Source organism: Sebastes fasciatus, chromosome 23 (genome assembly GCF_043250625.1).
Source record: "Sebastes fasciatus isolate fSebFas1 chromosome 23, fSebFas1.pri, whole genome shotgun sequence".
NCBI lineage: Eukaryota > Metazoa > Chordata > Actinopteri > Perciformes > Sebastidae > Sebastes > Sebastes fasciatus.
Window position 1 is genome coordinate 18589618 of NC_133817.1, and position 12630 is coordinate 18602247.

At 43.4% G+C, this 12630-nt stretch overlaps 1 protein-coding gene across 2 annotated transcripts in view; it reads left to right on the top strand.

The window, feature by feature from the left end:
• Positions 1 to 12630, top strand: part of LOC141762225 (prickle-like protein 1) — a 31495-nt gene that overhangs the window by 5771 nt on the left and 13094 nt on the right. The window contains exon 1 of one of the 2 annotated variants that reach the window (XM_074626230.1): positions 8982 to 11674. The exons of the other annotated variant lie outside the window; for it this stretch is intronic. Coding sequence (XP_074482331.1) covers positions 11639 to 11674 — 36 coding nt within the window. The 5' untranslated portion in view covers positions 8982 to 11638. Of the gene's footprint in view, positions 1 to 8981; positions 11675 to 12630 lie in introns of those variants that run through there. 2 annotated transcript variants of the gene reach the window in all.

Genomic DNA, 12630 nt, shown 5'->3' on the forward strand with positions numbered 1-12630 from the left:
TATGCATGAAGCTTCAGATGGCACAGGATGTTCTCATGAATCTTTCCACGGACTAATCATTGTCAGTCTGCTTCAATAAGCAGAAGCAGATGAGGCATAGAACAATTCCGAAACTTTGCGACAAATGTTAAGGAAGACATCCACGTTTAGTCAACGTTTAATGTAAAAAAACCTTCGTCTGTTGGGTGGTCGCCCGTATCTGCAGAAGTCTCTGGGGACATGCCCTATCTGCCACTTTATCTCTATCTCGCCTCACACCATCCCAAAGGAATACCAGCCTCTTAATTCAATCAAAGGGGGAAATGGCTCCAATCTGATGCCACTCAGAGTCAGGAAATGGCCTGTTGTGATAAATAGTGTATAAGTGAGGGTGGGGGGAAATTACAGGATTCTCACCAAATTCGCCAAAAGCTGCACATTTGCTTTTGCTTCAGCACTCACACAAGTCCTACTTTCAGTACAAAATGGCCATTAAAGCTGCTATGAATAATATTATTTCTAATAACGAGTGATCAAATGGTTATGGTTAATGTGAAAGGGGTCAATTTTAGTGAAGGAAAAAATCGATACAGTATAGTATGGTACACAGATGTCAAGTCTCTATCTTTAATTATATAAGATATTAACATCTTAACAACCCGACAGGCTGCCGGCGGGCCCAGCCGCTATTCTGTCTTTCATATGGAGCGATCTTAAAGCCAGAGTGAAGATACAGGTATCATATGAAACTAGAAAAACTTGGTCGATTGGTATCAACCATGTCATGTTGCAAAATTAACGCTCCAATGTTACGCAAAATTTTGGTGAGGAAAAACTGGCATGGTCATTTTCAAAGGGGTCCCTTGACCTTTGACCTCTAGATATGTGAATGAAAATTCTTAGATGCACAGAGTGAAACTGTATCTTATTAGATAAAACAGATTTTGACAAACTGCAGAATTTGCAGTTGAAAAAGGGTAATACATTTAGCGGGCGTTTTAGTGGCTTTCAGCTCATTGTTTTGGTTTTCTGGCCCGCAACTTTAATATTTTGGTTCACTCTCACCGCTCTCATAGTCGTGTTGGCCACAGTAGACCGCTGTTTTCAGCAAAAAAAAAAACTATAAAAGCTCACTGTAAGCACCAAACTAGCTTGAGATCATAGTGGAGCATTTAGCAGCTATTTGCTATTGCTATTTAGCAGCATTTAGGCCATCGCCATCTTAGTTTATGGCCATCGCTGTTTTGTTTATTTGCAACCAGAAGTAGGGTCATTTTCTCATTGACTTCTATACAATTGGACTTCTTTTTGCAACCAGAGGAGTCATCCCCTGCTGGATATTAGAAAGAATGCAAGTTTAAGGCACTTCTGCATTGGCTTCAGAACTGGAGGAGACCAAAAACAGAGCTAAGAGAGGAGTGAACATTGAATTCCAAATGAATGCTAATGTTGCTCTGTCTCTACTGGATGTAAATAGGCATCTGTGTGCTAACATGTTTAACATACAGTGGAAAAAATCAAGTTATTTCAAGTTTAAATCGCATTTGTTTAGGCACAAATCATGCCAGGAATTTCTAGATTGCACATACTCTTCAAAGGGAAGCCTGCACTTCCTTATAAGAGGTACACTGTCTTCTTATATAACCTCTCCTCCCGTTGACAAGCCCCACACTGCTTTCGTGCTCTGTGGCAAGTAATCAAACAGCAGCGTATCCTTCAGCTAGGACAATTTCATCTCCAAGAGAGGGAGAATGTAACAGATATCCACCCGTAGCGGTTAGCTGATGAAAGCTCGGGGCTTTCCAAGCACTCGTCGCAAAACCAACACAAACAGTGATTTGACAGTTGTCTGGTTTTTCGGCGCTGTGAGATCCATCCAGTTCCTTTTTTTTCCTGCCTGAGAAAGGGATCTTAAATTGCCACTTGCATTAATGAGGGTAGTAAATAAATGTCTTTTGTTGTTTATACTAATGACCTCAAAAACCAGACAGTAAACCGGGGGCTAAGGCGTTCATTATCTCTAACCAGCCACCCGTGAAATCCAACATGTGTGGGCTTGTTTATGTGCACATGTATGCATCCGTGCTTGTTTCCATATGTTTTTATTTATTCAATTCTTTACACATATATATTAGGGTGTGTGAAATGAGTGTGTTCCCATCAGAGGAAGCTCTCAAGAATCCCCCTCGGGGCCTTTCAGACATCTGGTTGCGGATGGACAGCTTATATCTCCCAGTAATATGTCCAGTTAAGCCCCTGGGAGCCGCCGCCACCGTGCACATCATTACAGCCCTCCGACGGCTTTGCTCGGAACTTCGCTGAAACCCTATCGTTTGGTTTAGAGGGGTACAAATATGCTGTATATCCTTTCTATACTACTTCCTTCCACTGGTCCGTCTCCCATCTGTTGCAGATTAGTCTTCCGTGTGTGTTTAGAGAGCTGAGCCCCGTCGCCGAGCGGAACAGATAGTAAACCCAGAAGGTTTTAGTCAGAACTGTCAGGTAGGTCTGAATTAACAGAGAGGCCAACTGAGGATATGGCTGGCTGAGAGGAACGATAAGGGGGGAGAGAGAGAGAGAGAGACAACGAAGAGGGTGAGACAGGCTCCGAAATTACACAGCGAACGGTTTGTCTGTTTACCCGTGAACCTCAGGCCCGCTACTCGAGGGTCAGTGTGGAATGCCAACAGCGGCTGCGTGGCCAAATTCAACCACAGTCCCTGAGAGAGGACGGGAGGGTGTAGGGAGGGCAAACACCCCGCAAAATGGCCAGTCACGCCACTTTTTCCTGTGAAACTGAGTTTATTAAAGCGCAGGGCTCAAAGCGACTTTCATAAAACACATACACTCGATATCTGTCGCCCTCATGGCATCCAAACCCGCTCGCCAAAATGTAACCGTGCGGAGCTAAGCTGATCACTCAGCATGTTTTGTTATCTTTCTATCGCTGGCTTCAGTAACCCATATAAAGCCAAACAAAAAAAAGCGCCTTGGGAATCCTGCTATTGGAGCTGAAGGCTATATGGTTTCACACACACACACCCTTTCTCCGACACTATGCAGCCTTGAGAACGGTGCCAGCCTCATCCATGTAGGCCAAACTGCAGCCCGAGTGTGACAAAGTGCCTGGGGCCGCAAACCCGCCGTTCCCAGCTCTTGTTGTGTTTCCAATACTAAATTATGGGAAAGTGAGGGCGCTGGTTGTGTAATACACAGCCGGTTTATATATATGTGTGTGTGTGTGTGTGTGTGTGTGTGTGTGTGTGTGTGTGTGTGTATGAGTGTGTTTGTCTGTTCCGCTTGACTGATGCGCCATCCCTTCAGGGTCCTGTCATTAAGCCTCTGTGTACACAACCCCAATCCCTGGCCTACATCTATCTCTTATGCAAAACTCATGTGGGATTCACACACACACACACACCTACACACACATAAACAGCTTTCACATACTAAATGTGATGCAATGCTGCAGCTCGTCTTGCATGATATGTCATCAGATGTAGCTCTTTTTTTTACGTTTGCCTCTCTGTTTAGTTTTTTTATGGATTTGTTTTTCATAAGCAATGCTTCCATCTTAGTTTGAGTGGCACCGCTCATTAAAGGGGGCTGACTTTTCGGTTTATTTTGGCTGAACCGTGTGACACGCTGTAAATCAGTCAGATGGATACCTACAGTAGATTGATAGAGGGTGCAGTAATAACAATGCTGCATGGTTCTCAGTTCGCGGGAAGCCAGTAAGAAATAATAAACAAGTTTATTTCTGATGAAGTGCAGCTGGAGTGTTTCACTTTTGTTTTCCTGTTAACAAGAAAAAGAAACCGGTTTCTTATCTTCTATTGTAGCCTGTCGGCCAAACATCTGTGGCATAATAACAGTTTGTTCGTGAGAATATTTCACTGGAATAGTAGAAAGGTGCCAAATAAAAGTATAGCTTTTCCTGAAAAAGATTATTATGATTGTTAATTAATCATTTAAAATTTTTTTGGCAAGTCCAAAATTGATGTTTTGTTTATCTCTGATGTCTGACGTTTGGTTCCCGCTTCTAACAAGGCTTGTGAGACAAAAGTAACATGACATTGGTATCACGTGGTATCTCTGTGTGTCGTCAATTAGTGTGGAAAAACAGGGTTAAATGGCTGAGATTGACAGTAAGTAACTTGTGTTGTGAAGTAAATGCAATGGAACGGGGGACGAGGAATACGACATCTAGTGGCTTAATGTTATCAATAGCACCTTTAATGTATTACAGTTTGTTGGCCTTATGTCAGCGCTCCAATCATGAACCCTTTGCTTTTATTAGCATTCAAGTGGAGCAACGCTGCAGTGATGCGTACATTTTTCCTGTCAACAAGAACAATACAATCTGGTTCTTGCCATATTTCATTTCAATCATCAGTCCATCGCTCACCGCTGTTCCTGTTATAAATATCTGCCTGTTCTTTATCTTCTCTACTTTGTATGGGAGGCAATGTGATCGCAGCGGCCTGGGATTTATTAAGATGTTTCTCACACACACACACACACACACACACACACACACACACACACACACACACACACACACACACACACACACACACACACACACACACACACACACACACACACACACACACACACACACACACACACACACACACACACACACACACACACACACACACACACACACACACACACACACACACACACACACACCTTTCACAGTGGTGGTTACAGTGACCTCTGGATTTAGTTAAAGGAGGAATGCATCACTTAACAATATCAAATTAGTGTTGGATGGGATGCACAAGACATGAAGCAAGTCTTTCAGACACACACCCCCGCTGAACTATCATGACAGTAGGTTCCTATTGTTTCCTAATAGGTATTACAGTTTTATGATGGTGTTTTGCACTTACTGTATATTCCAGTTCCTCACTGAAGTGGTAAGAGTGTGTGAAAGCCTCCTATTATTTCATGCAAATTCCTGGTATTATAAAGGATCGCCACACTGTGGTCAGTTGAGAATGATTCTGTTTAACGTAGCTGCATTTTAACTTCATCTATCTTCAAATGCATGGGACAGAAATATAAACACAGTACTAAGAACACTGTGGACATACTGCTCCGAAAGTGTACCAAGTATGTATGCAGTGCAGTAGATATTGCACAATGTAATATGTACCTGTGCATATCTTTGCATACCTTAGTTACCATTATTTTGAAAAGCAGAGAAATGTATTTCATCATCTATTATCAGTTGTTTTTCCACAGTGGATATACTCTATACCCCAGTTGCCAAGTATCCAAGAGGATACTTTGGCTTGGCAAGGCACTTTTAGCCTACAGGGACCATCTAGGACTTGCATGCAGTCAGATTCAGGTAATGACTCGTATTAAGCTGTTTAAGTGAGGTCGACTCAGCCAAATCAGTGATAATAATGAATAAGTTACCTCTAGACATGAACGGGAGAAGCCTTTATACTGTTTTTTCCAACCCTATTTAGCCCTGAAATGGCATAATTCCTCAACATACTCTAATCAGCCTGCGAGCAGTGAAGGGATTTAAAGAAAATCCACTCAAACGTCACAATAATTGGCTACATATGCAGGGATATAGGCAGAACCGAAAGCACAATAAAGATTGACAGATACACATGTAAGGCCGAACAGTAGCCGCATTGAAGCAGGGATTATTTTCATTTTGCAAAGATTTAATTAAAAAATGCGATGCCTACTATTTTGGAAGAGAACCAACAGAACATTTAATAGCATCTGTTGGATGCACGCTGGCGACTCAAGTCGGCTCTAGTTTACGACCCCGGAGCAGATCGCTTTATTGATCTTGTGAGAAATCACAATCACGAGGAGGTCACTTGTAAAAGAAGGGTAAGAAAGAAGAAAAACAAGACCAAGGCTGCATTGACACCAGGTCCGGCGGTGTGTCAAAAACGCAAGTCTTCCCATTCATTTTGAATGGGGGTAGTTTGTTTGGGCTGCAGCCAGCGGCTGAGGTTGTGACGTCCGCAGGGGTTGCCAAAACAAATGCAGCGACCTGTGGCGGAAATGTAGAAACAGTGTCCACTTATGGAGAAACGCAGCCCAACGTCACACTGCGGTGGCCAATCATGTAACCGGCAATCCAGAGCTGTATAACTCAGCCATGACGGAACAAAAGACGTTAATCGTTACAGTTAATGGGCCATTAATGTGACTCTCCCTCACCAACGCACAACCCTGCGGCGAATCACCGCAACGCCTGATCCAGTGTGAATGCAGCCTAAGATTCTACAGCCATGCTATGAAGTTGTAGTACTAACATCGGCATGCTAACATGCTCACAATGACAATGTTAACATGTTGATGTTAAGTAGGCATAATCACCATTGTAGTTTAGCGCTTTATCCTGCTAACATTTCCCAATTAGCACGAAACAGAAAGTCCAGCTGAGGCTCATATGAATGTCATTCGTTTTGCAGGTATTTGATCAAATATTGGGAAAATTCTAATTTTGACCTGATGGTGTTAGAAGGAAAGTTAGAAGCTCACCAAAGTCCTTGCATATATTCATGAGTGATAAGAGGAATGTCAGTACCAAATTCTGTGGCAATCCATCCAATAGTTGTTGAGATATTTTAGCGTGGGCCAAAGTGGTGGATCGACCCAACCAACCATCCCCAAAAATAGATCAACATCAAAACTGTCCACTCTGCATTTTACTTGTAAATGGTTTCAGTAGAGTTCTGAACAAGAACAATCTTAACAGAAGCTTCCCAAACCAATCCCTACCTAAGCTCCCATCACGGGTACTTGACAATTTCCTGCATTTTACAACACTTTTATTGCTGCCCCCATTGTCCCCAGAGGTGTGCAGGTAACACCCTGCAGTGGTTAACAAATCTCAGCAGAGGGTTTTATGACCAGAAACTTAAATCACACTCGGCCCCGGGAGTGTCAGGGAATATTAACACCGAACTGGCAAGACCGCTGAGCAGCACTCCGCCGGACCTGATATGCAGCAGCGAGTCGAGCTGGAGGGGCCTTGTTAGCGAGGGCCAAAGATCCATTTCCTGGTGTGAAAGGCTGCTGAGAGGCGTCTGTCGCCGTGAATGGGGCTGAATGGGGCTGAATGGGGTGTCATAATGGATGTGAATTGAGACGTGGATCCGAGGTCTTTTTGTGGAGCAGATATGTGAGTGAGCTGGTTTGTCAGCCTTTGTGCATATGACCTTTGGAAGTGGGACATTGCTGAGGATACAGATTTCTTTATTTGTAAAGATACTTGTGTAAAGATTGGCATCATGGGTGTTGGTGTCACAACAATTGAGTCCATATGACACAGGGCCATAGAGAGGACTACAAATTTTAAATATATTTAGCTTATATGCAGTCACAGAGGACATTCTTCCTTAGAAAGAAGTTTCAATTCAGAGATTGAAATGCCCCCATTGTGATTTTGTTTGTTTGGACTTGTCAGCTTTGGTTCAGCAATGTTACTTGGTGTGTCAAGATTTTTCTTGCAACTAACCATTATCCAATTTGAACAGTTCACACGGTCTCTTCTCTCTTTCTGAGAACAGGCTTTTCAGGCATTCAAGTGTGGCCGTTGAGAAGAGCCATAAATAAACATTTTTGCCTTTAGATTAGTGGGACGACTTTTCGTCACCTCAAGAATACACTAGCCTTTTTCAAGATGGGGAGACAGGTAATACGACTGTTTCTTATTCCCACAAATTATATTTAATTACTGATAATTTATAACTCCACCATGCCGTCCTCTCCACACCCTTACATTTAACACAATTACACGAACATGGCATAGCCCTGAAAGTTGCCATTGAACGTAATAATTGGGCTGCACCAAGCCTTTGCTGGTTTTAATCCCATGTGGGAGAGCTGTTTGCACAATCTTGTATATTTCATCACTTTACGCTACTTTAACATCAGGAATGGCCTCCGTGCTCTGTTTGACTTTTATGACGAACTGTCCAGCAACAAGTTGAGACACGTCACCGCTGTCCTTGTTGATTTCCGTTTTGAACAACCAAAGGGACGTCACCCCTGATATTTGCATTCTAAGGGATCAGTTAAACCCCCTTCTTGCCTCCTGGGGATGAAACACAGCAGTGGCAGTATAGAGTCCAGGTGTGAAGGACTGTTATAAATGAAAATGCAGAATGTCTGCTTAACATAATAAAAGGTTAAGAGAAAGGCCAAATTACCAGTTGAGCTCTGTTCCAATAGATAGGTGAAATGTGCAGCCAGAAGGAGTGAGTAAGCGTGCCGGGTATGAGAGTGTGTAGTCTAGACTTGGTCTTGGATTTCAAGTGTAGAAAAAGCCACTAGATCTTTGTCTGAAGCGCAGTCCAAAAGCTTTTTTGCCAAAGAAAGAAAACTCTGCTCAGAAAGTCCTGAAGGAGACTTGATCGAAAGCTTTCTTCTGACTCAAGGTTAGATCAATATTTTTGTCTGATAATGGCCGTTTCCCTGTCCTAGAATTCTAGTGGGTGGATCTTTCCATTTTCCAACATTTAAAAGGTCACATTTAAAGCAGTTGTAGCTGTTGGTGAAACTGTGCATTTGTGCACATTCACTACTTCCAAATACGTTTGTATTTGGAAGCGCCGGAGTCAAAGGTCACTGCATAAACCCTCCATTTGTTAGTTCCTGCTCATCAGCGTCGGGCATGTGAATGAGACCATCCATTCAGCACATGTCCACTGGCTTTGCAGAGTGCTGATACATGACGCCTTTGCCTTATAATGACCCATTAAAATCCTCAGTTTGTATTGTGAAGGAAGGGACAGAAGGTCTGCAGTTGTGATCTTGAATGAATCCGCAAATAAGGAATAAAGTCAAAGACCTCTTTCCATGATGTTCCTTGGCTGTAAAAGATAAACAAACTGACACCTTCTGACTTCATTTTAAAGAACTTCAACTTTCTGCACCGTCTCCTCTCAGAGAGGAAACAGAGGAGACAGCAAGGTCAACTGTCCTCTTGTCTTTTCTAAAGCACCATGGGTCTTTGGCCACAAGCCCAGGCCCAGCCTGAAGGGCTGATATGTGCCTATTGTGCGTGATAAAGCCACTCATCCTCTGACCTGTCCTTTGTTCACGCTCACCCACTCATTGTCTCTTTTCGTTATCTGAATTAAGTACTTGTCTGTCGCAAAAAATAGATCTTTTTCCCCTCTACCCTGTCTCCATATGCAATGCATATCCAGATAAATATCTCAGGAAACTCAACGCACATCTCTCGGAGGGTTTACACACAAAGTGGCTCTCGCAGAGCGGCGCCAAGACCCCTGGAAAACTTGAGAGCTTTTTCTGAAAGGTTTACCCTCCGACTGGACTGCCAAGCTCTCTTCTCTCCTCTCACTCAATTTCAAATGTGTGTTGGCGTGCCAGGAAAAGACGGCCGCGTTGGCGAGGCACATAGACGATCCGAATCTCTACGCACAAGGAGAATCTCTCGCTCTGTCTCACTCTTCTAAGCCGGTTGGAGCCATTTCTCATTTGTAACAGGTATTTTGGCATGTGACAAACAGCTCCGTTGCCCTCTCCTGCAAGTCACTTTTGTGGGGTTGTCAAGGGAGAGGGTGCCTTTGTCTGCCGGACAATAAGGGTAAACTCATTTATCATTTTAGGCCCTTTAAATGAGCTGCTTTTCAGCCTTTCACAATGACGGATGGTGCAGAGCTTGTCCAAATAAATTACAACAAACTTCCCCAGGCGTATCATGTGAATTGTTTGTATTTTGTCCTCTGCACTGTTTTTGAGCAACATTTCACATCTTATAATTTAGTAATGCAGGTGTCCCCCTTTTTCACACGGTGGCTCATTTTGGAACAAAACTCTTCACTTCTAGTTCTGCCGGGATTTTCGGGAGCTTCCTGACGCAAAGTGCTCTTTGACAATAACGTCATTGTGATTGGCTGAAGTGAGAGATGAGGACAGGGGACCCCTCTCCTCTCACACATTCAAATCTCCAAAATAGGAAAGGGGGCGTTGGTGGTGGTACCAGTGGACGGGGTGAGCAGACAGATCCCCAGCGTGAGAATTTCCTGAGATGGATGAGGCCGACTGGGGAGGAAGCACAGTCAATATTTAACCAGGAAAACTACAAGAAGACGTGAGGGGTTTAATTTTGGAAAGAGAAATCATTAGCTAAACTAAATCAGGGCGAGCAGTTTGTCATGGCGTTAATATGTTGGCAAACAAAGTGGTTATAATCGATATTTTTATATTGATAATGGATCACATGGCTACTTGTATGTGAAAGAGGTTGTTCGAAGCTACGAACCAACACAGAATTATCCTCCATCTCAGCTTTATGGAGGCTTGTAGCGTCTTTCAGCTCATTGTTTTGGTTTTCTGGCCTCATGAGCGTCATTTTTGGTAACAGCAGGAAGCCACTTTTTGCAACCAGAGGAGTTGCCCCCTGCTGGCTATTAGATAGAACGCAAGTTTAAGGCACTTCAGCATTGGCTTCACTTCTCAGACCCGGAGTTAACTAACGTCCTTTTAAAAAGGTACCATAATTTGCCTAAGCTTATTAGCAATTTTCTAAAACAAGGCTTCATTTTCATGAAATTGCATTTATGATCAAACCCTTAACAGATTTAGCTCAGATTTGTGCACAAATGATCAATTTCGTCATTGAGCTAATGGAGCAGCTGGGCCGAGAACACTAACAGCATTAACCGCTGTGTGATCTAATCAACAGCAGAGTAGAAATGAATGTGACATTATTAGAGCAAATGACATGAGACGCCACGAGACTTGATGACGCCAGGAAGCATTTAATGACAGCAGGGTGTGCAGTCACTTGCATTATAAATAGACATTGTGTCTCGGAGGGAAGTAATGAGCAGTGAAACTGGTGATTGTGATGCAAATTACCACAAATACATATATTTAAAAAAAAAAAAAGAATGCAAACTCAGTTTTCTGAGTAAAAAGCAGAGTTTGAAATTGACTTTGGGATTATTCACCTACACTACTTTCTTATAGTTGTCTGACTTGTAGAACAAACATATTTTAGAAAGAAAACGACAAAGAGAAAGAGTGTGAGAGTAGAGTGGTCATGTCATCTGGCTCTCAGGAATCCTGCGGCCGAGTTGGGGGGCTGGGTTGTGGGCTTGATGTCACTCTGGTGGAGGAGGAAGGGGGTGTAGAGATAGGTGGGGTGTTGACTCTGAAGTGTGTGTGTGTGTGTGTGTGTGTGTGTGTGTGAGATTGAAGTGCGGTGGCAGGCGATTTGCTCTGGAGGGGAGGAATGAAGGAGGGGCCGACAAGGCTTTGGCTGCCCCACTAGCACACACATCCACTCACTCCCACACACTCACAGGGATCAGAGACACTCCAGATAGAGACGTCACCTCTCTGCCCACCTCATTTGCTCTTTGGACCTCAACAATTTTTTTGGAATCGCTTTAAATGAGCTGTGCGGAGTGAAGTGAAAGTTGTGTCTTCTCAGACTTCCCCCCTCAAAGCTGACGTTGCCTTTTAAAAAAAAAAAAAAAAAGCCTGAGCCGTTGGGGGAATACTTCCTGGCTGATCTGGATCTGATTAGGAGCGTGGATCCGTTGAGCTTGATGCTGCTGCAGACATGTAGCCAGAGAGCGGGAGCAACTGTGTAACCAGAGGGCGGATTGTGGACGTGAATGAGAGCTTTATGCGAAAGGTGGAAAGAGAGATGCTTTTTCTGGAGGTAAGAGGAAAATAGATGAGCTGAAACTTAAAGGGATTTTTGTTGAATGAATGAAATGCACTTTTGCAGCTCTGCATGTGGAAAATACTTGCACCTTTAAGTTGCCACCATTGCTTAGATGTGTTGGTTAAGGAGGAATGCAATGGATTGTGGGAGATTTGTTTGGTTTTTAAGTGTTGAAAGCTCAATCCAGCATGTGTGTATTTGTGATATAGCATGTCTAGTGTATAGACAGTCCTCGTGTGTCTGTGCAGGTGGTCTCACTCCAGCTGTGTTAAGTCTCTCGTGCACCCCGACACCCATTTGGCCTTAAAATAACACTCTTCGCCAGTCAAAGAGCGATGACCTCGGCCTTTGAACTCCACAATTTAATGGTTTTCCTAAAGTAAATCCCATGACGTTTAGAAAAATAGACTTTTTTTCCCAGTGTTTTGGTTCCAGCAAGTGCTCGGCATCTCCAAAATCTGTCATTTGAATTAAGTAACTAGAGCTGTAACTACTCTACCAGTTTGATATTTTAATAAATAACTCAAATTTAAATTTAATCCACTTTGGCACAACTTCTCGGTGAATTAGGATGTATTCCTTTAGTTCGCCCCGGGGTTGTGTTCATTTGAAAATCACACGTGTTTGACTAACTAACTCCTCGGTGAAGAGAGAGCCCCTTTTAAAAGTGTCAGTTAGGCGGGGGGAGGCGCAACACGATTAACCGTTACCCGGCTACATCTGGCCCGTGTTTACACAGACCCAATGTTGTGACTCTTTAAATGCCTTTTTCAAAGAGTTTCCCTTTTTAACCCCCCCACCTTAACCTCCTCCTCCTCCTGTCACGTCTCCACCGCGGCCCCGGGTTCAGAGGAGGAATGGTTGGACATTTTGTTTTTGTTTTTTTCGACAAAGACGGCCATTGTGCTATTGCCAACGGGTGACATGGTGTAATGTGAGTTGCTTGTGTA